Source organism: Trachurus japonicus, chromosome 4 (genome assembly GCF_045865225.1).
Source record: "Trachurus japonicus isolate A0001 chromosome 4, Traja_1.0".
In the NCBI taxonomy this organism is placed as follows: Eukaryota; Metazoa; Chordata; class Actinopteri; order Carangiformes; family Carangidae; genus Trachurus; species Trachurus japonicus.
The window spans coordinates 17,815,605-17,840,704 of NC_140910.1; the positions used below are offsets into that span (position 1 = coordinate 17,815,605).

The following is a 25,100-nucleotide window of genomic DNA, read 5'->3' on the forward strand; positions in this document are numbered from 1 at the left end:
ATTAAGAAATAGTGCAACTTGAGAAACTTTTTCATCTTATTAATTCTGCAGTGGATGGATTATTTTTTTTTACCCAGATGGTTTGAAATTCAAATTTGAGGAATCTGAAAACACTTCTGAACAGTTGTTAAATGACCTTGAAACAGAAGACGCATTCAATAACACAAGTGGCACTAACTGGGCTGAGCTCAGCAGCAACGCTTAAAATAACATCAATCATCAACTAAAGATGTTGACAAATAACGCAGAATATATTTGCAATGAGTGTTCGTGACTTTGTTCAACCGTAAAGACAGACTATACTCATTAATGACTCCATTATCAAACATTATCACTCCATGTTGTCACAGTGTGCAGGATCCAACATTTAACCAACTTTTCCAGTATGGGCTGGCAAAGCAGAAGACTTTATTCATCTTCTTATTCATTGTTTTTTTAAACTTTCATTCCTTTCTCAGACGTGCTGGTTGTTGCTTGTTTTCTAAGATGACTCATCTGTTTTAACAAGTAAATCCAACCGAAATGCTCATACCGTTGAGTCCACTATAGTATTTACCAAACAAACATTTGCAAAGCTGGCATTGATGGTGTATCAACAGATCCATATCAACAAGTCAATATTCTATATAATGAACATGTTGACTGTACATCTGTCCAAAATCAACTGCTAGGATGGTGCTATAGCAAATGTATGGTAATGTTTATATCTATTACAAACAACCAGCACATAAGCTTCTGTAGTCGACAGCTCCTCCTTTGTATGAAACTGGTATCATTCTTCTTAGTTTAGGGAGAAAAGCATCGATCCAGTCCCTCACTGCAGTTTCTGTTCCAGTCTGTCTACTTTCATTTTGGACAACTGCTAATACAAACTGACAAAGAGAAAAAAAAAAAGCTCACAGTATAATTTTCTCAGAAAGCTGATATGTCATTAATTGAGATTGCTTTTCTATTGTACGCACTTTGTGGTTTGATTTGATCCAGAGAATGATGAGGAAAACACAATGAAGCAACGGAGAGGAGACTCGTGTCTCGGGATTAAATTAAACAGACTGAAAATGAATCACAGCACCGACAACACCTGTGCAAGCGCTGGTACAGTTATAATCAATTAAATACAAATACTCCATCTGCAAACATATAGAAACACAGGAAGCCTCCTAAGTTATTTCAGATTATTTCTATACTATCGTTCAAGTCCATTATCTCATACAATTTGTTACACCTTTGTAACTTAACTATTGTTTAGAAACGCAGATATTATGACAAGTGATTGCTTGTGTTATTCAAAAAGTGATCAGGTGTGAAATACAGGTATCAAAGCTTTGTGCACATACACAGGTGGACTACTGTAGTCCAACAAGTAGTGACAAAGATGGTGCTTGCTTTCTTTCTGCTCTTTCTTTCTGAACCACGTTTGTGTTTTACCACAGTTTTTAAACACAGAGCTATAAGTGGTACTTTGCTGAAAGAGATCACAATGCTTGACTTAATGGTTTAAAAGCACAAAAAACCCACATGGTCTGACACAACTGGTAACTCTGACTCCAAACCACCACAGAAGAAAACCGTATGAGGACACAGCCATCCAACTCGTCACAAAAAATCAGGAATTAGTCAGAACCTGCATGTTGACGTGCACAAAGAAGAATGCAAATTTTTTTTTTTTCCTCCATCCCTGTTTGATCTGAAACAGAAAACAAACTATCTGTCTTCTGTTGGCTGCCTCGAGTGGGAGCCAAATGGGTTTTCTTTCCCTTGGAGAAGGCTTTCCAGAGTCACAGTTCATCTCATCAGTGATAATGGCGGGTCTTTTGCTAGACTGATTTAAAGTGACTCTATTAGGTTAAGACAAAAAGGATTTACCCCGCTCAAGGACCTTTCAACTTCAGATTCATGACAATAGACTAATGAAAATGAGCCTTGAATGCTTAGTATTTTTGGTTTATACTTTTGTTCTCAGTGGCTTTATTCAAAGATTTACACTGGAGATGACAATTGGGCATCTCCAAAACTGTTTTAGTGTGATGGAAAAGACGCACAAAAATACTGGAGATACATGTTAATTACTCTGCCATAAACCACTCTCATTGTATTAACACTTGAAATTCACCTCAATATATGACGCTCTGTCAAATGTGCATGCTCCTTTTCCCCCGTCCCCATCTTGCTCATCAATAGTTATCGACAGGTTTTTAAAATAGCAATCCAAAGTCATCCGTGGTGAAATCTAACCTCTGGGTTTTGTTATTTACGTCAATGTACCGGTGAGAGTGCGCTGCGGCGACTGCTTGCCATTTCTCATTAAGAGCAAAAGCAGATTTGGCCTCCCTTCTATTAGTGGAAATCATGAGCGAGAAAGAGAGAGACAAGAGAGACAGTAGGTGTGTGAGAAAGAGAATGAGAGAGAGAGAGAGAGAGAGAGATAGAGAGAGAAGCAAAGGGGGGAAAGAGTGAGACGAGAGAATCAGATATAGACAAAGCCACGATAGCAAGACAGACCAAGAGATAAGAGAGGGAATAGCGGGGAGAGAAGTTGGGGGTGGCAGCACAGGAAGCTGCCTCCTCTGTCTATTCTGAGGGTTTGGTTGCTGCTCTGCCTTTGAGGCCTCGCTAGTGTCACATTAAGATCATCCATTTGAGGATCTGAGACAAGCCTTTGATGTTCTTGTGCATACACAAACAGGAGAGTGGAGTGCTCCTTTGACAATTGCCAACTCTACAGAAATATCTTTTTGTATTCAGAGTCTCTGGCCTGCTAGGGACTATGTTATCGTCAGACGGTGCAGAGCAAACTGGTGAATAATTTAATTCACCTGTTCATATTTCATCACTGAATACATTAGATTTTTTTTTTCACCCATGCTTGTTCTAAAATGTTGAGGGAAACATGTTCCCTTTGCCCATGCTGTCATTGCTTGAGTCACGTTTTGGCAGGTACAGAAGGTGGACAAAATAATGGAAATGCCCAACAGTGTAGGAAATCAAATACCAAGAAGACAGTAAAATGCTCAGAGTATGTGGAGAACAAGCGAAGAGAGTGAACATGTTGGTGAATGGACAGTATGTAGAGGAGCACTGAGACATTCAATAACACGGAATCGTGTCTTGTTATTTTTTAGGAATTAAAGTGGATAAAAGCCACTTCACATAGAGTTTTAAAGATGTGTATATCCACTATGGACTACAGTATAACTCATTAAACCACTCCTCTTCAGTTCTTTAAAAGTGAGTAAGGAGAGTTTCTATTTTTAAACTGTAAGAAAATTATGATGTGACCATGTTCGTGCACCGGAAGCTTTGCCCTCCTTGTTTCCTAATTGACCAGTTCAGAGACTGCGGCTGAAAAAAAGTAGTAGCCTTAGGGCATTTTTAAGGTGTTTTTTTTTTTTTTTGGAGCACCCCTAACATAATTGGCCTTTCATACTGCTGTGATCACTGAACTTCAAAACCCCACTAGAATCAGAAATTATTCTTGTAATAAACTGATGGCTTGTTTTGGCCTATGTATACTGTGATTCTGCCCAGTGTGAATTGGGCCACGCTTCAGTCTGCTGCCTACAGTACAACATATCATAGAAGTCCACTAACACTCGTATTATCAGCAGTTGGCAGCCTGTACTGCTATTGTTAGAGGCTGTTTAAAATGAAACCCATCTAAAAAGAGAAAGATGATTCATTTTACCGAACAACTTTTCCAAGTGCTCATGGGTCTGTGCTCTGACCTCCTTATACCAGGGCATAACGGTTGTGTGATGGCTTCATTATAATGCTTTTCTGAATGATAGGCCTCCAAATTACTGACTTTGTAATACATGTACAGTTTTTTCTGGGTCTGTGTCACTAAGGGTGTGATTCGTCTTTGTGTTTTTCTCCTCCTCCTTTTTTCTCCACAATGTCCAATTCCCATTGTGTTACAGATGTTATAACTGCCTGATTCTACTTTTGGCCTGGGGAGAGAGTAGGCAGTCGCACAGTCATAGTCACTGGGGAGGTCTGAAACTGTGTGTTCACAACAGACAACAGGGTTATCAGGCAAAAAGGTTGAACTTAGATCAACTCTGTTGTCTGTGTACTCTGCACTGTCTTCTGGCAAGGCATTGCACTGGTAACCTCTTACGTTTTCCAAAATGCAGGGCTGTTTTCAGTCTGAACGTTTAATAGTGTGGGCAGAAGTTCAGGCGTTGCCCGCGATGTCACTTTGTACAAGGAATGGCTAGAGCAGCAACATAGAAATGATCCCTCACTGGCTTCCCCGTCATGAACACAGCCACTTGTGTTTGTTAAAACACAGAACCAGAATCCCTGGGGATTCAACCTGGTTTTCAGATTTGATGGGGGTTTCTTTTGTGCCTGCAGTTGATTTTGCTATTCAGGAAATATTCTGATGTGCGTTTTTTTTAGTACTTAAATTTATGTACAAGTGTTTCTCAAATCATTAAATAAGTCTGCAGTCTATCACCGAGGCACCAGCAGCTTGGCCTCTGATTATTTGGCCTCTTCAGAGAGCCAGTTAGATGCCTCATGGCGCTTTGAAAACTATGAAAGGGCTGACTCTTGGACCTCTTTAAAATCCGAGCCATACTGCTATTTGGCATTCAACTTAGCATGACTGACCTGTGTAGCTGCCTTTGTAATTGCAGTGTTCTCACTTAGAGCAAAATTTATTTTTCAGATGGCGTTTCTCTCTAGTAAACATGCACTTGTAGACTTTAAAAAGCACCCACTCACACACATAAAGACTTTGCAACTGTATTAGACAACAAACATTCACTGATGAGTAGGAAACAGGAGACCACTTCTACTGATGATTTGTGGGCACCCAGTTACAGCACTGGGCTTACAGTAACATTTTAGTCAAACATCAAGAATGCTGCGCCAAAAATACAAACATCTCTCAGGGCGCACACCCCCACAGATTTCCACAACACCCTTTCAGCCCTCTGACTTTTCACCACTCCATTTAGCCACAAGCAGATAGAATGACAACTTACGAATGAGAGGCACACTGGCATTGGCTGTCCCTAGCTTGTTGGTGGCGACACATGTGTAGTTCCCGTAACGATCCTCTGTCATGTTGGTCACTGTGAGGACTGATCTGGAGCTGAGGCTCTTGATGTCGATGCCTTGACCCTTGATAATCCTGAAAGCAGAACGCAAGCACAACAAATTAGGTTTTTATTTCTCACCTACACACTCAGAAAGCGCCACGGTGGGGAAGTGGCATTCATGGTGGGTGTAAATGTTTGTCGTCCTTTAGTGGATCTTCAGATTGCACAGTGCTTATGGTCGCCCTCTTCAGCAGATCTATTTATCCCTTGGCCTGACGCGTCTGTCTCAGAGAGATGCTTTGAGGGACTGAGAGGCGAGAGAAATGACCCAGGGGTGAACCTGCTGGGTGCCACTTGACATGTTGCTCATCGTTTTGCTGGGGGGGTGGGGGGGGGTGGGGTTCAAAAGAAATCACATTGCAGTTGTGCCCGACATCTGTGCTGTGAAGCAGAGAAATTGTATAATTGTTGACTTTGGTGGTCGTGATGATCTTTAACAGCCTGTAGAGATTAAAATTCACTCTGTAATGGCATATGCTGTGCGTCCTGCTTGTGGGATTATTGTGGATATTAAAGCTGAGTTTGTTTTTTATCAGTGTGGTTTTCTGTCACTGTTACAGTTTTCTGTCGTAAACCATAACAAACCTCCACAGAAGAGACATGTTTCTGTTTTGGCCTTCGTGTGCCCCCCCATGATCTCAAGCTTGGCTCGAGTCGCTCTGATTTTAAACACTACGTGTGACCTTATGTCCAACAAATATCCACAAATCTGTTGTTCCCACTCCCACAGTGACTTCCCCAAATGTTAGCCGAGCAGTCACTGATAATCTCGGCGGGTGTCTCGCCTCTTCACTAGTTCACCATCAAAATAGTCAATGCTCCCCTCTGTCATAGTGAAAGACGCCCTCCCCACCCCTGCACACACACACACACACACACACACACACACAAACATTCACCCACTTCCATTGAAGAATGAAAGCAGTGACACATCAAGAGAAAGATTCACTTGTCAAAGCTGTCACACTACTTCTGATAAAGACAAAGTGGCAGTAGCAATGCACTGATGGTATGGCGACATCAATATTTCACATACTAAGTGACTGGGAAATGAAATAGTCACAACCACTGATAATGTTGTATCAAAGTTATGTGATTTACAGTTTCTCCGTCCTTTTCGTAATGATGAGTAAATGTAGAAATCACCATTACACCACGTAAGAAGTCACAGAAAGAACAAGTCCTTGAATTAAGTAAAGACTACAATCATGCCAACTTGCCTCCTTAGCAATTTGAATAAATTGAATCCACCCCATAATTACAATTAGCACAGTGTGAGCTGATGATTGAAATTGTGCTCACTAGGAGTGGGTAAATGACGGGTAATGGGGGTAATTTGGTTTTTAAATTCAAGAACTGACACTTGAATCTAGACTGATTGATGTGTGTGTCACGAATGATTTAAGCCAGTTGGCGGCAAACATTATATTAGGATGCAAGGTGAGGACGAGGCATGAATGACTCGTGCCTCAACATTACGAGTCCTCTCTGGAGGCTGGGCGAATGGGAGATCAAACAAATACACTGTCAGTGGGAAGAATCAAACAAACAAAACCAAGGGCTTTGACATCTGATCATACTGGTCATTATCAAGTAAAGGCACGCCTGATAAGCCAAAAACTAGAGTTTATACAATCCAAAATGCAGACTTTTCAGTCAAAATTCAGGACACTGAATTATATATATAATATAAAAATGTATACTGTACATGTTCTTGCTGTTCCACCTGTGTTTTTTTATTTATTTATTTAAAGGGACAACGAGGAGTTTCTATTTGGTTATAAAAAAGTCTCACGTTAATGTGGAAGAATCTCCGCTACCCACACTTGTTAATGGCTCCATGTTCGATAAATATACCGTTTTGTCTCTATCGTTATTTTGTTATTATTAGTGGTGGCGGAAATGCTGGGCGAGCCGACCAGTGTTTCCTTACTTTAGAGTTATGAGAATAACGCCGCCGAATCGCTGTTTATTGTCAGAACTATGACGGTAACTGAACCTCTTTGAACCTCTGACTTTAATTATTGATGAATGAAAACATGAGTCTGTCTTGCGCCGGTCGAAGAATTCTACGGTGCGCGCAGAGGCTCATAAATGTAGTGTGAAAACGCTTCACTTTTCCAAAACTCCTCGTTGTCCCTTTAAATAAATTATAAAGGACACTACTATCCAATAGTTTCCAAGGACAACACAAAGTTTGTAACACTTATTAGTATTGGTGTATAGTAAGACATCCAGTATTGTATCCATTCATATTCATGCAAGTGTACCTAACCCTAATGCCCACTCGATATGTGGCTACAGTTAGTTGTGTTCATGGCTCTTGTCCCTGCTCCGGTACATTTACATGCATTACAGTAGCTTCCTACACAGTTTGAATGCATATTTACTGAGAGTTCACATGGATTTCATATGGATATCTTTCTACTAGGAATTGCAGTACTGTGCAAAACTCTTTGAAACTTAAGATGTTTAGTTTTAGAGTAGACAACCTTCCTGTCCTGATATAATTGAATGTGTGAAGGGCAACTGCCAAGTGCACGTTACCACCAGTGTCGTGAGTGAGCTGTTAACAACAAAGCAGCGTCCAGTGGAAATCTGGGGTGATGCTGCTGATACACACTGTCAAAACAGTTCATATAATAAAACTGGGCTCACCTTTTCTCACCCTTGTACCACTCAAATGTTGGAGAAGGCACAGCAGCCGCCTCACACCTTAGCAGAGCTGTGCGTCCCAAACCAACTCCATGGCTTTTCATCTCATGGATAGATGGGGGAACTGGAGAGAAAAAGATATAAAATATGTCAACAGGGGGAAAAAAATGCCAATCTAAAGATGTATTATCACAAATGTAAGGGCAATTTAAAAGAAACTATTTAAGTGATATCCAGACACAGCGCACTGGGAAATGAGGGTTGTTGACCTTGGAAATGACAACCTCCGACTTTGTGGTCAGTGCACACATTACATATTGTAAACTCAACACTCAAAGTCTACAGAGGCGGAGCTGGGGAGGGGAGAGGGCATCCATTCCGCGATGTTAGGAAAATGAAATGAAATGCACTGCATGGTGATAAATGGCTTAATGGAAGTTCAAAGACTCAATGGCAGAGGCAGGTTTTGTGAATGCAGAATGAGGCTCTTTTCATGTGCAGAAACGTGGTGTAAATCTCTTTGCCAGTGTCATGAAGGCAGCTTTACATATGGACGGATTCTAAAGCAGCCCGGTCCTTTTGTGCTTCAAATATTTACCCGCTTACAGTAGCACAGCCTTGAAAGAAATGAAATTAATTAATTGAATTTATATAGACTTGCAACAACGGGCAAAAACCAGCCACACAATAAGATTTCAGCACCCTTCCCTATTCACATTATGGGAATGAAAATGTTTCTCTTGTTACATTTGTAATTATTGGCTATTATCGGAGTGATGCTGAATTTATAAACTGCGGGGGGTAAGAGATTGGGGACAGGGAGTGCTTACTGGAAGCAGAACTGTTCCTTGCAGACCTGAATGTGCAGAGTGGATCATACCCACCAGTATTATTATGACTGTATTAATCAACCAGGAAAGAGGAGAACCAATCATAACAAGGCATCGGGCTCAATCTGACAGTATGTGTTATGTAAACCTGGCAAGACTCCCTAAGGTCTGACAAATAATAAATGTGTTCAGAGCGCCAAATCAGATGCACAACCGTTTGACGTACAACACAAGCAAAATTACTTTATGCCATTCATACAGATTCTGATTAAAAACCATGCGATACTTGGAAAAAAGCTCACTCTCGGGGTCATTCCTGCAGCAAGCAGTAAATTGCCCATCCATGTCTGAAAGTGAGATGTAGTTTGGACTATTTATATTCCTGACAATGAGTCTTTAAGAATGACCTGTCAGTCAGAGCTCGAGCCTGTATCCAGTGGAATGGCTTGGCCAAGTGCCTGCAAACCTTTACATCCAATTGCATTTGGAGATGTTCCTAAAGGATGACCTCAGCACGGACCTCTGCCGCTAACCCTGCACAAACACAACACAACACGACACACAGGCACTAACTGGCACCACACTCACATCCAAAAGTGCAACGGCAGTGACAAATTAATACAGGGAAAAGTCTGAATATGCTCCGCTCCTACACAACAGCAGGGTGGCTCTGACATGTATTCAGGTATGTGAAAATAACAACATGCTTCATTAGAGCAAATATATGCATTCCTTTGAGACGGTGGTACTGCCAAACAACTGAGCCTCATTTTAATGTAGAGGAGGCAGCGTGTGTGTGGATAGTGTCTCTGCCAACCTGTGAGAGTCCACATACTGTAGAGAGATGGGGTGTGACGCAACAGATCTGTGTGAGGTGCAAAAGACACATGTGAGCATTTGTACATGTTGTGTATGATCATGGGGGAGAGGCAGAGCGAGGTGACAGCGTGCTCTGTGATGATGGATGCCCTTTCACCAACCTCCTTCTGCATCCTAATGAGCACATTCATATGACTAGTGTATGTTGATTTTCTGTCCTTGCATATGTGTGCCAATTATACAGCTATTTTCCCTCTTCCGCAGCTGAGCTGAATAATATGAAGGACTTGAGACAGTGAATTAAGCGATGGGTTATGCTAGAGCTTTTCCTGTTCATTTATCACTGTATGAAAAGTTGGATGCCATGCTGGGGGGTATTAGTAGACCTTGACTGGATGTCTGTGCTTGCTGTGTCTGCGTGTGTGTATGTGTGCAAGCTCTGTGTGTGCATGCATGCGCCCTTGTGTCTATGAACTATCCGAAGAACCAACACTTTTCTGACTTCCGATGTGTATCTGGTTTAATCACAGCCGGCATTAGCAGTCACCGCACCATAAAGACAGCCAACAAAACAGTTACAGACTCGTCTTTTTGCAGCGGAGCTACAACAAGCTGCAGCAAAGAATAGGAGGATGGCTAAAGCTTGTGATTAAGTCAAATCAGAGTCTTGACAGATGACAATGTGCACCAGAAATACTTAAAAAAAAAGGAGAAGGGGAACAAGGAGAAAAAAAGGTGGAGTTCTCTAGAGCAGAGAAATATAAATAAGCAATAACAAGTATGACAAAATCAATGCAGTATGCCGACCGACAGAGGCTTAGTGAATCCTCGTAATCCTCCATTGGTGTCATTGTGCGGAGTCATTGATTATCTGAAGCCTCTGAAAGCTCCAGGGTGACCTGGCTGTCGTGCTGTACAGTTACTTGGACAGTGCACATGGTGGCCCAGGCAGGTGTGTCAATACTTGAGACCTCACACATTGAGCCACTGTCTTTCATGCTAACACAGAGAACACCAAGCCACTGCCATATTGTCTGCTGATTTCTTCCTTGAAGGACGGAGCACTGTGATGTGTTTCCTTTCATTTACTACCAAACAGATCAACTATTTTCTTTCAGAAAAGAACATTGTGCTTTCTTTGTTAGACTCAAAGTGGAAATTAGATTTCTGTCCTCTATCAGGGGTTGGTTAAAATACCAGCAAGCAAATTAGATTTTAAAAAAAACGACAACAACAAAAAAGTCATTAAGAAAACTTTGGTAATCAGCATGCATAATGGGCACTACAGGTTTGTAAAGGCTAAACTATGAATCCAAACCAAGATTTCTCCTTAAACAATCCAGTGTCAGAACAGGCCCATATACCATCCATCATCATCCTTCTTATCAAGGCACCACCCAAGTTTCTTTTCTGCAAAAGAGAAAAAAATCTAAAAGTAGCAGGAGCCAAGGTAATTGTCAGCCTTACCACTCAAGTCATACAATTCCTGCAACATTTTGGAATATATAATAAAAAAAAATCCCCCCATGGCTTTGTAGGTGGTCCAAAATGCTATGATTTTATATGCATATCAATAAGACCAATTTGGATTTTGGCACTGGGATCTGTTAAGACAGATCGCAGCCATAAAATCCAGTCCAATCCAATAATTCCAATTTCAACTTGCTGGCATGTCCTATATCATCATATATTGTGTAATGCGCCATCAGAATGTGGAGAGTAATGCAAAGCAGTGCACTAAAAAATCATGAAGGCCCAATAATCCAGGTAATTTAGTGTCTAGAGAATGCTGTGGTGCTGTTAATCATGCCTGGAGTCCTGGTGACTCCACCAGATGGGGGTGAGGGGTTGGGTCCAGGAATAGCACAGGCACGGCAGAGAAATGGGTGCTGTAAGGCCCTGCCAGGTGACAAATGGCCAGTTGCAGGTTGATCACAGACCGACCTCCATTACATCGGCCCTACATAGAGGCTGTCATCAAAATAAAGATGACGTGTCCAATTGTAGGTCTGTACAAAGTGAATGAATACAAGCATGTTAATGATGAATAAAGTGTCTGACCTTCTATCTGATATTAATGGACATGGTTTGCGTAGGGAGCATCGCACCTTCATGTACAGGGCTTCGCTGAGTTGCTTGCCTTAAGCAATGCTCATGTGACTATTAATGATTAATTGGTGTGCTTCAAGATTGAATATGATTTATTTAGCTACAAACTATTGTTTGCCAAGAGAACCCACAGAACGCAGGCTTTTTAATTAAAAGATCAATTAATAACCCTACCTCTTCAGCCAGATTTGAAAATGAGTTTTCATTGCAATTAAGAAATGGACTCATCAGTGCATGACTTATCAGCTTACACACAGAGACACTGTTCCCCACTGCCATCTGTGGGCTTCATTGTCCTGTTTTTTGTCAGTCAGGAGTGGTTCTGCTGCCAAGATTTATTAATTCATTAAGATTTCCATTCAGAACAGCTAGGGAACATTGTGTTCCTTCTTTTTGTACAATGCAAAGCATATAAATAACCAGCCTAGCGTGGAGGACTGTGTGGGTCAACAGTAGCAGAAATTCAATCTATTGTCTGCGTTAAACACTAAATTGTTCAAGGTACACAATTTCTACATATCATTCTGAATACACATCTACAGTTAGATGGTGATGTGTTCTCCTGAAGACAGGAACATCTTTAACCCATTACTAGAGTTCAGTAAGCCACCTCTAACTCTGCAAGCATGCAGAAAATTAGCTGTGGTACAGTACAGGCAATTCCCTTTTGTTAACGTCCCAAAGATATTTTGATCACTCATTTAAAATCGAAGATCAAGCTAATAGATGAAGCCGCTGTGTGTCAATCTATTCTGAAGTGGTACTAGGAAGAACATTTATTTTGCAGAAGATTCAAGATTCCGCTCATTTATTCATGCCCCGCATGCAGCAAGGAATCCAAATAGCAATCAAGACGAGAGCTTTGGAGAGATGTAGAGAGATGGATTTACACCCAAACAGCTCGAGGGTACTGGCTTTAACTCTACTTAGGACTGGATCAGAATCCAATTCTAGGAAGCCTTCTCTTTTGAATTGAAAGCCACAGTATTTCAATTGATACAGCAAACTGTCGACAAATGCTCAGTTGAGACTTTGTGCCTGATGTTAAAATACTCCCTACACCAGATTTCATTCAACTGTGGAATGAACATTCATTGTACCTTTGATCTGACAGTGCTCTCCACCACTGCACCCAGGCACGTCTGGACACACTCAGACTCGCACACACAATGCAGGGGATTTCTATCATAAACAAAAACTATGAACATTGATGCAAATGTCACAGTAATTGTTCTTGAGAAAAAAAAATGCTAATAATGTGCAAATATGCTCACACTCCACTAATAGATGTTTCTTTTCTAGTCATTACTTGACATTGTACTATTGCATGGTCATAAAGACGTTCGTCCTGACTACAAGTAAACAGGTTTTGCCTCTTATTTATCTGAGATGGTCATGACTCCCCTGAACAACTCTGTCAGGGGAGTCAGAGGAGCATGTTGTGGGTGTAGCTACCAGAGAAGGACCTGAATTCCAAACAGGCCGGCATGACCGGGGCTTTAAAAAGAAAGGCAGGGTCAGTGCAAACAAAAGACAAGGTGATGTAAAGAATTGGGAATATTCTAAGTATACCCCTGCATTTCAATTATGCCTAGAAATCTATCAATATTATGGCTGTAATAGCTCACAGCAGTTCTAATGTTCATGCTCGTAATTAATTAAAAATGATCACAGTTTTGTTGGCCAATTATATTAATCAGGAAAGAAAGTGAGGTGCTCTTCTTTTTATAAACACAGCCATGATGAGTATGTGAGCAGAATTCACAGCTGCAGGGTACTGGGGGAGGAAGGAGGCGTACAAATGGCTGGCAAACTTGGAAGCACACAGGGCACAGCTTCACTCTGCAAAGCAAGCAAAACCTTGCTATGGAGGCAAAACGAGTGATGTTGAGGAGTGAGTGCCCGCCTGCACTGGTTCCTTCATCAGGATCGGAGCGGATGAGATCATGCAGAAAAAGTAGAGAACAAAAGAAAAACAAAGTTGCATCTATTGTGCACGAGATACCAAATTAAACCTCCAGGTGCACGTCATAGAGCATGCTATTGATTTAAGAGTGGTTCTAGGAGTCTGAATATCCAGCTCCAACTCCTCCAGAAATGTGGCACTTATCTGCTTCCTCCACATCAATAATTCAAACATCTGTGCTGCTAACATGGCATCGACTGATTTGTCTTCTTTACACATTTATTTCCTTAAAATCGACTTGTGGCAGCTTTGTGATTATCACATGGACGGAGAGAGATGATCAGAACATCTGGCAGGGCTTCAAACAGCTTCAGTTTGAGGCATGTGCAACAGTGACGAGCAAATAAAATGTAGCAGAACAAGACAGTTGGTTGTCTGTGTTCTTTGCACGTGTGACTTAAGTTTGTGCAAACTGCCATATCCCATCTTGGAAACGTGGCGGTGTTCAAACTCTGTAGTGTCACTCATTCAATGAGTGAGAGAAGACAGCTCTCTCTGGAGGGGGAATGTTTCTGAAGTACAGAAGAAGGTCAGACACCTTTGATTTTTTTTTTAGCCAGAGTAGAGTTCTTGTTATTGTTGTGTGTGTGTGTGTGTTTGTAGTTAGAATATGAACCTTTCATTCTACAACAAGGTGGCTTCATTAATTAATCAAACACTGGCTTTTTATCTCAGGCGGAGGTTTTCCACAGTGGTTTCCTTCTAATTCATCCCTCACACTAGATGTGATGTTTATGCCTTTGAGCCGCACTGAGCAGTGAGAATTTCAGCCAATAGCTGCAACCACCTGCAGTGTAGATGAATATGTAAATTTGAAAAGTAGGTCAGAGATCAAATTTCATCAGGTAAAATCACCACTGAAATATCCTTTTGCCGAGCAGGGCTTTTTAGCCAATCTGATTCTCCCGTGACCTTCTGCATGACTGCCGTCATTCAGGTTTAGCTGATAAAAGTATCCAGCCACCATTCATTCATCACCAGACATACAAAGACAAGAGGTGCAGGCCAGTAATCTAATTAATGCTGTCTGATTAAGGTAGTCTTCTGAGCCTTGGAAACATGCAAGCAGAGGTTAAACATACTGGACTTAACACTTGGAAGTAGCTGCACAATGACAATGTCCATCATATCATAGGGAGCCAAATGGCAGGCTTAGTGTTATAGAAGGCCTGGTGTTATTAAAACTCCAAACATGCAAGAGCTTAATTTTGTTTTCATTACTTTGGTTTGCTTATTTTAATTAGTGGCCTTAATCTGCAATTAGCCCAGAGGTCAACTATACTCTTAGCTTAAAAAAAGGAATTGTTTGAAAAGAGAGAGAGAGAAAGAGAGAGAGAAATTGTTTAGACATGTATTTAATTAGACTGTTAACCCATGAAATGTCAGTGTCACTCATTCTTATGCGGCCTTATTAAAACAATACGAGATAAATAGTGCAGACATGACGAGTTGATGTTTGTGACTTTAACTGATTCAACCATCATTAAAATAAAGATACAGTGAGAGGATCAACACTGATTCTCCAGCAAGGTCAATGATGGACAAATATTAATTAAACCTGCATGAAAAAAATGACCTACTGTATATGCAATATATTCTCTCATTTCACTGTGATATCATAAAAGGTTTATTAACTTTAAAGCACTAATGGCACCTTTCTCGTTGTTAACGAAGAAAAATCTGACACCTGATTCTACAGCCAAGTTAAACAGCTGTATTAACACACCTCCATGTAGTTTAATATTTCAAATGCAGTACATTTCTTGCACCTCGCTATGTAATTATCCTCTCTTGTTTGAGTTTCAATGTCAGCTAACGTCTATATCTTAATTCAGAATTTGGCACACAAGCCTTCATCGAAGCACGCTCGGGGGCACCTGCTGAATAAAGTCTGATGTGTGACAGTGGAGCATGAATGATACAGTAGATTGGGATATGGTGCAAAATGGTTCTCTTTTTCCTTCACAGAGGGAGAATGGCACCAGGGTGGAGAGGAGGCAGTGAAGAGTGGCCACCAGCTGGCTCTGGCTCTGCCTGCTGTGGCCATATCAGCCGCTCCAATGGACAACTTTAATTCATTTATTCAACCCCCTTATCTTTGTAAATGAGCACGTGTCACCAGTCACCATGTTGGAACAGTGACCAGGCAACTTTCATGAAAAAAAAGACTTTACAAAATGTTTAGAGATCTGATTCACTGAGTATTAAAGTGACATGACAAAGTTTTGAAGATTTAGCAACCACATCCACAGCCATTTGAAGCTGTTCTCAACCAAAGTTGCCTTTTGCTTCTATAAAGTCTGTTATGTGTTTTGTTTAGCCAAGTCTCATACGCAGCATTTTGAATGTAAAACAGCTGCAATAAAATTCAGGACCTTCCGTGTATGAGGTGCTTCTGGGGCCAGAGAAGTCTGACTCTATGGAGCCACATATTGGCCATAACTTAAACAGGGTGTCAAGAATTATGAAATATTTATAACCAAAGGGGGAGATCTCAAAGATTAACGCTTTGTGCAGACACAGGCTGCCCCATCACCTAGGCTAAACTAATTACTGCAGACAGATATTGAATTAAGACTTGTCAGAGAGATGTGGCATATGTGTCACAGAGCCGCTGCAAGAGAGGTTTTATGTTCACTGGAGCTACCTATCAACACTGTCTCATTAAACCACATACAGCATGTGTAAATCTAAGAACTACATGGTACTTTATGGATTCTGATATTTATCCTAGCTTCTTTAAATCCTTTAAAAAACAAATTCATTATTCCAAAACTGTACAGTCATTCATCTTGCAACAAGCTCATGGTCTTCATCAATCATGGACTCTAAAAGTCGGATCTCAAAGTATTCACTTGGCATCCTGCTGCTGCTTCTGAGAACAGTGCCCAATTTACTCATTATAATCCATACATAGTATTTCCCCAAAACGTCTGATATGCTGCAGTTAGGCTGGGTATAATACAGGACTTCCATTTCTCTGCTCAGATGGCAGAAGTAATGTGTGAGTTAAGAGCCTGTACAGTTACTCCAATTGTATTTTGAGACAATTCCTATTTCCGCAGTGAAGAGAGAGAGAAAAAAAAAGAAAGACTCGACTCTTCCTAGAGGATTATGTAAAATGACACATTAAACTGAAATCATCAGCAGTTTTTGGGGACTAATTTTTCAACCATTAAAAATCATTAAAAGGAGTCTACAAAAGATACCTGGATGATTCTGCTCTACGATACGGATCCATGACAAAGAATAACTAACTGGTCAATGACAGGAACAGCTCTGTAGCTCTGGGAGCCTCAGATAAGTCTGGGCAGTGGGCAAATACTGCGTCAACACCTGACCAACTGCAGCATCCTCCCACCCAAAGTGTCGCTCCAGTGCTCAAGCTGTGGTGACTTTGTCTGACAGCAAAGGAAAGTCTTCCTAATCAATTCACTCAGTGTGGATAATAAAGCACATACCCCTGCTGTCTGGCTTTAAAATTTGGCGTCTATGACAAGCCTTATCAATCATTGTGAATATCTCCTTTGTTCTGCAACATAAAGACACTGCCAGTTGTCAAAGCACTTTTCATCCTTGAACCCATGTCTCAGCTGAGCTATAAATAACTGGCCTCTAAAACTCCACTCAGGCCCAGCTCATTAGAGCCAGGCATTACACAGAAATAATGGCCACAACTTGGTTTTATAACAAAGCCAGAATGAAAACTGCTTTAACACAGAGGGGTGGAAATAGAGTATACACATTACTGGACTGTGGTTGTTGTAAAAAAAAAAAAAAAAAAAAAGGAATTAAATTATAAAAACTGTGCATGAAATAAAATATTCCATTTCTTTAAACTTGAATTAGAAAACTTACATGATTAACTCTCAGGATATGACTCAGTAACTGGGCCAGGAGGAGTCTTTTTTTCTTTCAGTCCCCCCCTCCCCTCCCCCTCCATCTATCTAGCTGACTGTCTGATAAGCTTTGCCAAAAGTAAGATTTAGCACAGGGCATCTATGCAGAAACCTCCATGAATAACAGTGAAGTAAATGCGCACTTCTAAAAAGAGAGGGAAAGGCAATAATTGTCCAGCACCCATTCCTGCTCATACTAGTGGTGATTTCCATGTGGCCACGACAGCTAAAGCCCAGTATCATTCATTAATGCCCTGGCTCCTCATTACTGTCTTCTCACACTTTTGAAAGACTCATTACCTGCATAATGGAATAGTGCTTAGAACAGTCAGACCTTTCCTTAGTGTGAATTAATCACCTACATGCACAGACAAAAAGGGAATTCTCACATTAAATATTAAGAAACTTCAAGCTCCAGCTTTCTACTTTTTCAAACTTCCAGAAGGTGCACAGTCAGGGACATGACACTGGTATCATTGAAGACTGCCCTGGTGTCTTTCTTGAGTCTGTAAGGCCAGTGCAGAAAGAAAAAAGGAAGCAAGGAAGGAGAATGAGATATACTTACAGTTGACTGTGACTTTTACTGTTTTGGTGTCAGGAGAGGCGATGTCATTTAAAGCGCTGCATTCGTAGTCTCCAGCCTGGTCCCTTGTGATCCCGGTGATGTTAAGATATTCGCCACTGTCATATTTCCTGGCTGGAAATAGAAAAATGGAAGCAAAGTACTTACACCATGTCTACAAAGAATACAAACACATCACAGAAACAGACACAGCACACACTCTCTGTATATAGCGCAAGGCTTTCTGTAGCCTATGGTTAGTGTGTGGAAAGGCCTCATTTGTAGTAAATAGCTTTCAAGTGTAAACCTGAGTAGGAGATGCAATGCGATTAGGTATTGTACTGCACCCCTGATTACCTTCCCTGCATCCTAATATAGCAGTGGATTAGCAGCGCATCGATCCATTCAGACTGATATGGTGGCAGGAAATAAAATAATGGTGTATTTCCTGTCATCCGCTCATCATTTGCTCAACTCCACTCCAGTCAGAGCTACTTCCTGGAAGACAGACAAATTTGATGGCTCAATGCACATGTCAGTGCTTTACTGTTAGCAAACGGTGCCAAAGGCAGGAGCAGCATTGCACCATGACTGGCATATTGGCAGGGGCCTTGCACCCAAAAAGTTGAAGTGAGCACAAAATCCACACAAATCCTATGCACAGATGATGCTTAAGAAACATAGTTGAAAGTGGCACAGGAGCATTCTAGCTCCCACTGCTAATGTATTACTTTAAATATATCACTGTACTGTATAATGATGGGGAAGAAGCAATAACGAGATACAGTATCATGTCCGGTTGAACTAGACCAGAATGATCAGGAATAAATATAAAGGTGAATTTGTGATGACACCGGGGATATGAAGTGCACACTGTCATTTTATATCTGATATGTAGATGACTCAATGTTATATATAAAATCAAGTTAGTCTCACTCAACAGTATCTGTGATTTTAGCATACACATGCCACTCACTGTACTATTTAATATTGGAGCTACGATAAATTATTGATTAGTTGTTGGACATAAAATCAATCAGTAACTATTTTGATAGTCAATTAATCATTCTAGACACTTAGCAAGTACACCCTGGTCCGAGCATCCCAAAATAAACTGAATATGTATGAGTTTTGGATTGTTGACTGTAAGAAACACGTTATTAGGATACATCATCTTAGGCTGTGGGGAATAATGATGCTATTTTTTACTGACATCTTATAGGAAATGAATAATCAATATGGAAAATAATTGTTTGCTGGTGCCCTTTTGACATATTCAAACTGTCTGCAGCGAGAAGAAGATGAAATGAATTAGCCCTAAGCAGTGTTTGCTGTTTGGTTATATGTCAGATTAAAGGCCAAGTCTTGGTAATGACAGCCATCAGCAAAATAACAAAAAATACTTAATATCTGTCCTGATTATCATAATTTGTTCCATAGCTTCCATGAATGGATGGATGTATGGATGGGTGAATGGATGAATGGATTTCTAACCCAGTGGTGCGAAATCTATTTATATACAATACAACTCTTCAGAGTGATAATAGTGGTTTGGTATAGAAGAGGTGTGGATGGATTTGGAAGGCATGGGGATCAAACAGTGCACAATCAAGCACAACTGAGCTGAATGTACTGTTCAGAAAGCCATAAAGACCCGACACTGACTCAGCAATATCTCATAAAAGAACAGCTACAGTGAAGACAATCCATGTTTCAGGAGTGGAAATGCTGCCACTTTATGCTGCCAATCTTTCCTGTAAGTGAGCAGAATTTTTATATAATGTCACTATCTCATTTGAACCTTGGTGGCTTTTTATCTGCTAACTATGATGTCAAAAAAACAAAACTTGAAACTCAAGGTACTGTCGATAATGAGTTTTCCCATCTCTTCTCACACTGTTGTGGTATAGCAACAATGGAATCTGAAAATCTTGGCAAAGATAGTGGCCGCTATGCAAACAACAGCAAAGGAATGAAAATGTTTGAAAAACTGATCCATAAACAAGCACCGGATGTGTCTCCAAAACAGACTAATATGCCAAGAGTGCACAGGGACGGCGACATAACACAAAGGGCTCTATTTTTGTGATGGTGCATGGCACATGGCTGGGCTTTGTACCAGTGTTGAAGCAGTTTTTATTGGATGCACACAGTTTTTTTTTTTTTTTTAAACTTAATCCCACTTATGTGGGACGGGATGTGGAGTACAGAGTGTGTCAGAATATCCATCAAATGGTAGAGTGGCAGTCTGGTGTCAAAAATAACAAATCTGTGCTGAATAGGGTGACATAAACATCCTCCACCTATATCTTTTGGCCCTTATGGACTAGTACTACTACTTTTTCCAAGTAAGATGAGCTGATACTGAAATGTGACGTCAACCAACTGCTGGCCACTGATTGGCCAGAGCATCATCACTGAAAGAGTCACGAGCTCGGCATCCGACAGGAGAATAATATAAAACCTGCTTGTTTTGAGAACACACCAGCAACAGTGACCAGTGATCTGTAGTGCAACTGTGTGATCAGAATGGGAATTTTGACTTGACTGAATATTTGCCCCAATCTCACAAATCTCTAAAGGGCACCAGAGAGTCGGTAGATATGTGCACAACAGGACAGTTTTTCAGTCCCTATGATCAAAAAACATTCAAATTAAATGTAAATATAGTTGATGCGTGAAACATTCTTGTCATAGCTTCAGTCCAAGTGCTGTGTGGCTGTGCTCAAACCCACAGCCCTCAGTAATATACCTTGAATTAAAGTTATAACAGATGTAGTGGGATCACATATTATCTGTTCCACTGAATAAGTAGGTCTCCCGCTCAGTTAGGCTATCCAAACCTGCACCGCTGCCTTTTAAATGACTCCACATCTGCCTCAAAACTGTGAAAATGAGAGTGGAAAAAAAACAAAAAAAACACCAACATTTTTTGAAAAGAATAGGCTTATCTTTCCAGCCTGTTGTCTTCCTCGCAACATTAGTTCTTAGGAAATAAAAACAATAAAAAGCAACAAGAAAAGGCAAAACAAAACAAAACAAAACAAAAAAATATTTAAAAAAGAAAACAATTTAATCTCATTGTCACGTTCTGGCAAGTTTTCTTTTTGCAATAGCAAGTGGTGCTGTGGGATTTAATGTGGACTCATACCACAGACTGTGCTTCATAATGCACCACTGATTCACAGAGAGAGAGCAGGAAGTGTGCATGTGTGTCAGTGGGATCATTATGTCCACTGTACACGTCAGTGCTAAAATTAGATATTCATTTTAATGAATGTCTGCATATTGCAAACACAGCCTTTATGGATTTTTGTGAACCATTAGTGATCTGGACTACTCTACGTCTACGGTATATCTGGCTTGTTTACTGCATATGGTGATCGATGCTACAAACCACGTCATACAAGGCAGGGTTATTTTGCTAAAAGAGCTGCAGACTTTCATAGGACTTTATGTCTCAGTGCCCTGTGTTGACATGGTTGACCTATACATTGCCCTGAATGTCCAGCTCCGTTGTATTTCACCGTAAGAGGGAATTATATACTCACTATGTGGAAATCCTCTGTGTGCACTTGTGTCTTTTACTAGGGCAATGAAATCAAAAGCACTGACCCATGTGTGCTCAGTGCTTCCAATACCATTTACCAAATGGCTCGATCAAATGCTGAGGTTTCCACAGAAATGCACAGGAACTTGTTTTGTCACTTCCTGGGGAACACAACCAATCACTTATTTTCCACTGGGGAGGGTTGGTTGTGTAGGGCACATTAGAGCAACAAAATGAAACTCACACATGAAACAGACTGCAGAGAGACTCCTCTATGAAGATGGTTGTGCGGCAACCAGAGCCACAGGAAAAATACATATAGATAGATAAATAGATGGGGACTTAGATACAGTAAATACTTCATTTATCCCCTAGATGCAAATATTTTCACAGTCAACAGGAGCTTACGTACGTATATGCCATTAACTGCACTTTTCCAAGGTGTCATGCATATGTATTTTGACCTTTTGTCAAATGCATTTTAGGTCACTGACAGCAGTCATTATGCAAAACTTCTTTCAGGTGAAGGTGTTCAGAGACAATATTTTAGTGTTATGTTAACGGGGAAATAAGAAATTTTGATTTGAGATGTCAAAGTGAGTGATGTATTTTGTGCAACGACAACTGCAGCCTAAATAGTGCTGTTTTTAACCTTGCCATTACGGCCTGGGACCATTTTGGGACCATTTTGCCAATTTAACCCAATCTTGTGTGCTTAAACGCCAACAGTATAAAAACTATGTACAATAGGATAATCTATGCTATTCACTAGCACTCAGTTTTGGCCAAATATATGTTCTGCTGGCATCTAAAACCACATGCATATTGTTGGTACAGACCCTGCCCTCAGAGGACACCTGGATAACTCACCACACTGATTGTTTTACAAAGTCGTCCTGACCGCAGGGACATGTTGGTGAAGGCAGAGTGTCCACCTAACCCTCCTTACTTTTCTGTGCTACCAGGCAGTTACAAATGTGATTTAAGATGACACGGTACATTGTAGTTTTGCCTGCTAAAGAAATGATATTCAAAACTTTAGTAAGTTTCTGGGGCATAAACTTGTGCAGTAGTGAGTGAGCAATTTTCTTGATTAAATTGCCACCTATTGACTTGGCATAATTTTGACTGTGTGTTTTTGCGTTTTTGTGTGGTGGAGATTTCTTAGTAAAACAGTTTATGTGGACACGGTGCTGTCTGCACCTTCTCAGATCATCTCCAGTCAATTCAGTTTATTTACAAAACATTTTAAATACAGATACAGTTCATGATCTCCAGCAAGATAAAGTTTTAATGGTAAATTTATGTGCAGAGGATCATTCTATCTTTAGACGGCATAAGTGCACAGATGACCAAAATGACCAGTTTCTTCCATGTTGAAAGCAGCTGATCTGACTTTGAGTTGAGCTGAAGTTTTACATTTCATGTTCATGAGACTTTTTTCATGTAGTTCACATTAATATAAGACAAAGTTTGTACTGGATTACTGTCATTCTTATCAATCATATCATCCACACCCGCTTGTAGGATTATAACACCCTCTTTAGTGGATTGAATAATCCTTGGAATAAAACGTAAGGCGTCAAGCATCAGGATCAAGCACAAGTCTGCACTTTTGTCGGAGTAATTTAATTTGGTCTGAAGTTGTTCTGATCAAGGCTGCTTGTCTGGTGCCACCGGGCCTGATGTCAAAGTGTACTGCACTACAGACCACACTAAAACTATTATGTAGTTTAATTTCCTTTTGAGTGTCTTTTTAGTTATACATAATAAATGTATCCTGTCGATGCAACAAAGTGAGAAAGCATTAGCTAACAAATGTAGCTTTAATGATGAGAGAGTGGGTGCAAAACAGGTCACCTATGGTTGGTTGACCACATGATACAAAAAGCACCTGACTGATTCTCGGTGCCTCTGGCTAAGTGGTTTGAAAATGAGAACCGTGCATTTGAGTCAATATAACTTATGACTAACAAAATGAGCCCCGTTTCACTGAACAATAAAGAGCAGATAAAAAAAATGCAATGGAGATGACTCATTCCAATATACTGTATACTAGAGTGTGCATCCTGTTGAAATACAACAAGTCAGCTACAGTATGTCTTATACTGTAGTCACTGACAATGTGGAACACGTTCAGATACACCTGAGATTGTTTTTTCTTTTGACATTTCTTCAGTGTGGACAAAGCATTTGTCCTGGGAACACTTATTTTGTGCTAATATGAAAGCAGATTTTTGCGATAGCAGACAATCTGACCTGTTATGCCGGGAAAGCACCAAAGAAATTGATGAAATTTACAATGGCTCCTCTCTTTCACAAGTTGCAGTAAGCCGAAGCATTAGGATTGGCATTTCTTAACAGATCACAGCCATTGTTAATGTCATTGGTTCTTCCTGTGGTTCTTCTGCTATTACGGTTGATAATGTCTGCTGTGAAAAAGGCCTGCTCAGTCTCTTTCACAATTCCTACACTATAAATCTAACAGTTCAATTTAACTGGCACAATCGTGAGAAAGCAGTGTGAGTAATAATGACTCCCACATTCAGCAGCATCCTTTGGAGATATCCACAGGTGGCAAGTAGGATTCCAATTAAATCAGTGCAGCTAAATATTCCAGTTTGCAAGTGCAGATGAATCAGAAAGAAAATGAAAATACCTTCCCATTGCATCCCTGAGATGGTCGAACACTAATTGAGCCTCCAAGATCATCAGTCAAAATGAATGAAGTAGAAAGGGAGATGTAACATCTTCACTATCATAGTGAAAATGTTCACTATGATAGTGAAAATTATATCAATTTTTCCAAGCCCACAAAACGGCACCAGTATCAGACTTTCATTCTGCTCTTACATCCCACATCCCTGTTATTACCATTAACCTAACAACACTGCTTAGTCACGCTGAGGTATCCTCCCTCTGAATGTTTTATGCTACTCAAACAAGAACAACAAGGAAAGAAATCAACTTTTGCTCTTAAATTAAATCAACACTGAATGTGTTCTAACATAAAAAGTCATCCAGTACTGCTGGTAACAGCTATAGTACTGAAATCACACTGTATTTGTTTTATGATGATAGTGCAGACAACCTGTGCAGTCAGATTTTGGTAGTAAATCATTAACCATTACTGTATAGTGTGAGTCTGTATAGGAAATAAATAATAAGTACTTCCCCTCAAGCATCATTGTCTGGTATCAATGTTGAGTATTAGCGTTGCAGGAAGGTGCAACGAGGACTTGTCTTCCCAGTGCAATTTTAATTACGACTGTAGAGAACATTGCTGAGATATTGCTTACCCCTGTTTTTTGTGTCTTTGCTGCCAAATTAATTTTTACACCACCACCAAATTCTTAGTCGGCTGTAATAGAAACATCCAAAAGACAGTTGCATTGTACAAACTGATGATTGGATAAACTGTAACAAGTAAAGTGTTTTGGCTCAGGCGACTCAGCAACACTACTGGTAAGTGAAAAGTAAATTTTCTTGGGACCAAATATGTGTTTAATTTGGACAAGTGCAGTTGTTGACCCCAAAAATTGCAACTGCATTATAAATGTGCTACAATTCCTAACCTCAACCATTTAAGCTTGGTTTTG

General features: G+C 40.4%; 1 protein-coding gene across 5 annotated transcripts in view; it reads right to left on the reverse strand.

Moving 5' to 3' along the window:
- negr1 (neuronal growth regulator 1) overlaps window positions 1-25,100 on the reverse strand; it is a 142,870-nt gene that overhangs the window by 35,547 nt on the left and 82,223 nt on the right. For all 5 annotated transcript variants that reach the window (XM_085774445.1, XM_085774446.1, XM_085774449.1 and 2 more), the window contains exons 4-6: window positions 17,955-18,086; window positions 7,770-7,890; window positions 4,995-5,143 (exon numbers count right to left, since the gene is read on the reverse strand). In XM_085774445.1, the coding sequence (XP_085630571.1) occupies window positions 4,995-5,143; window positions 7,770-7,890; window positions 17,955-18,086 (402 nt within the window). The remainder of the gene's footprint in view (window positions 1-4,994; window positions 5,144-7,769; window positions 7,891-17,954; window positions 18,087-25,100) is intronic.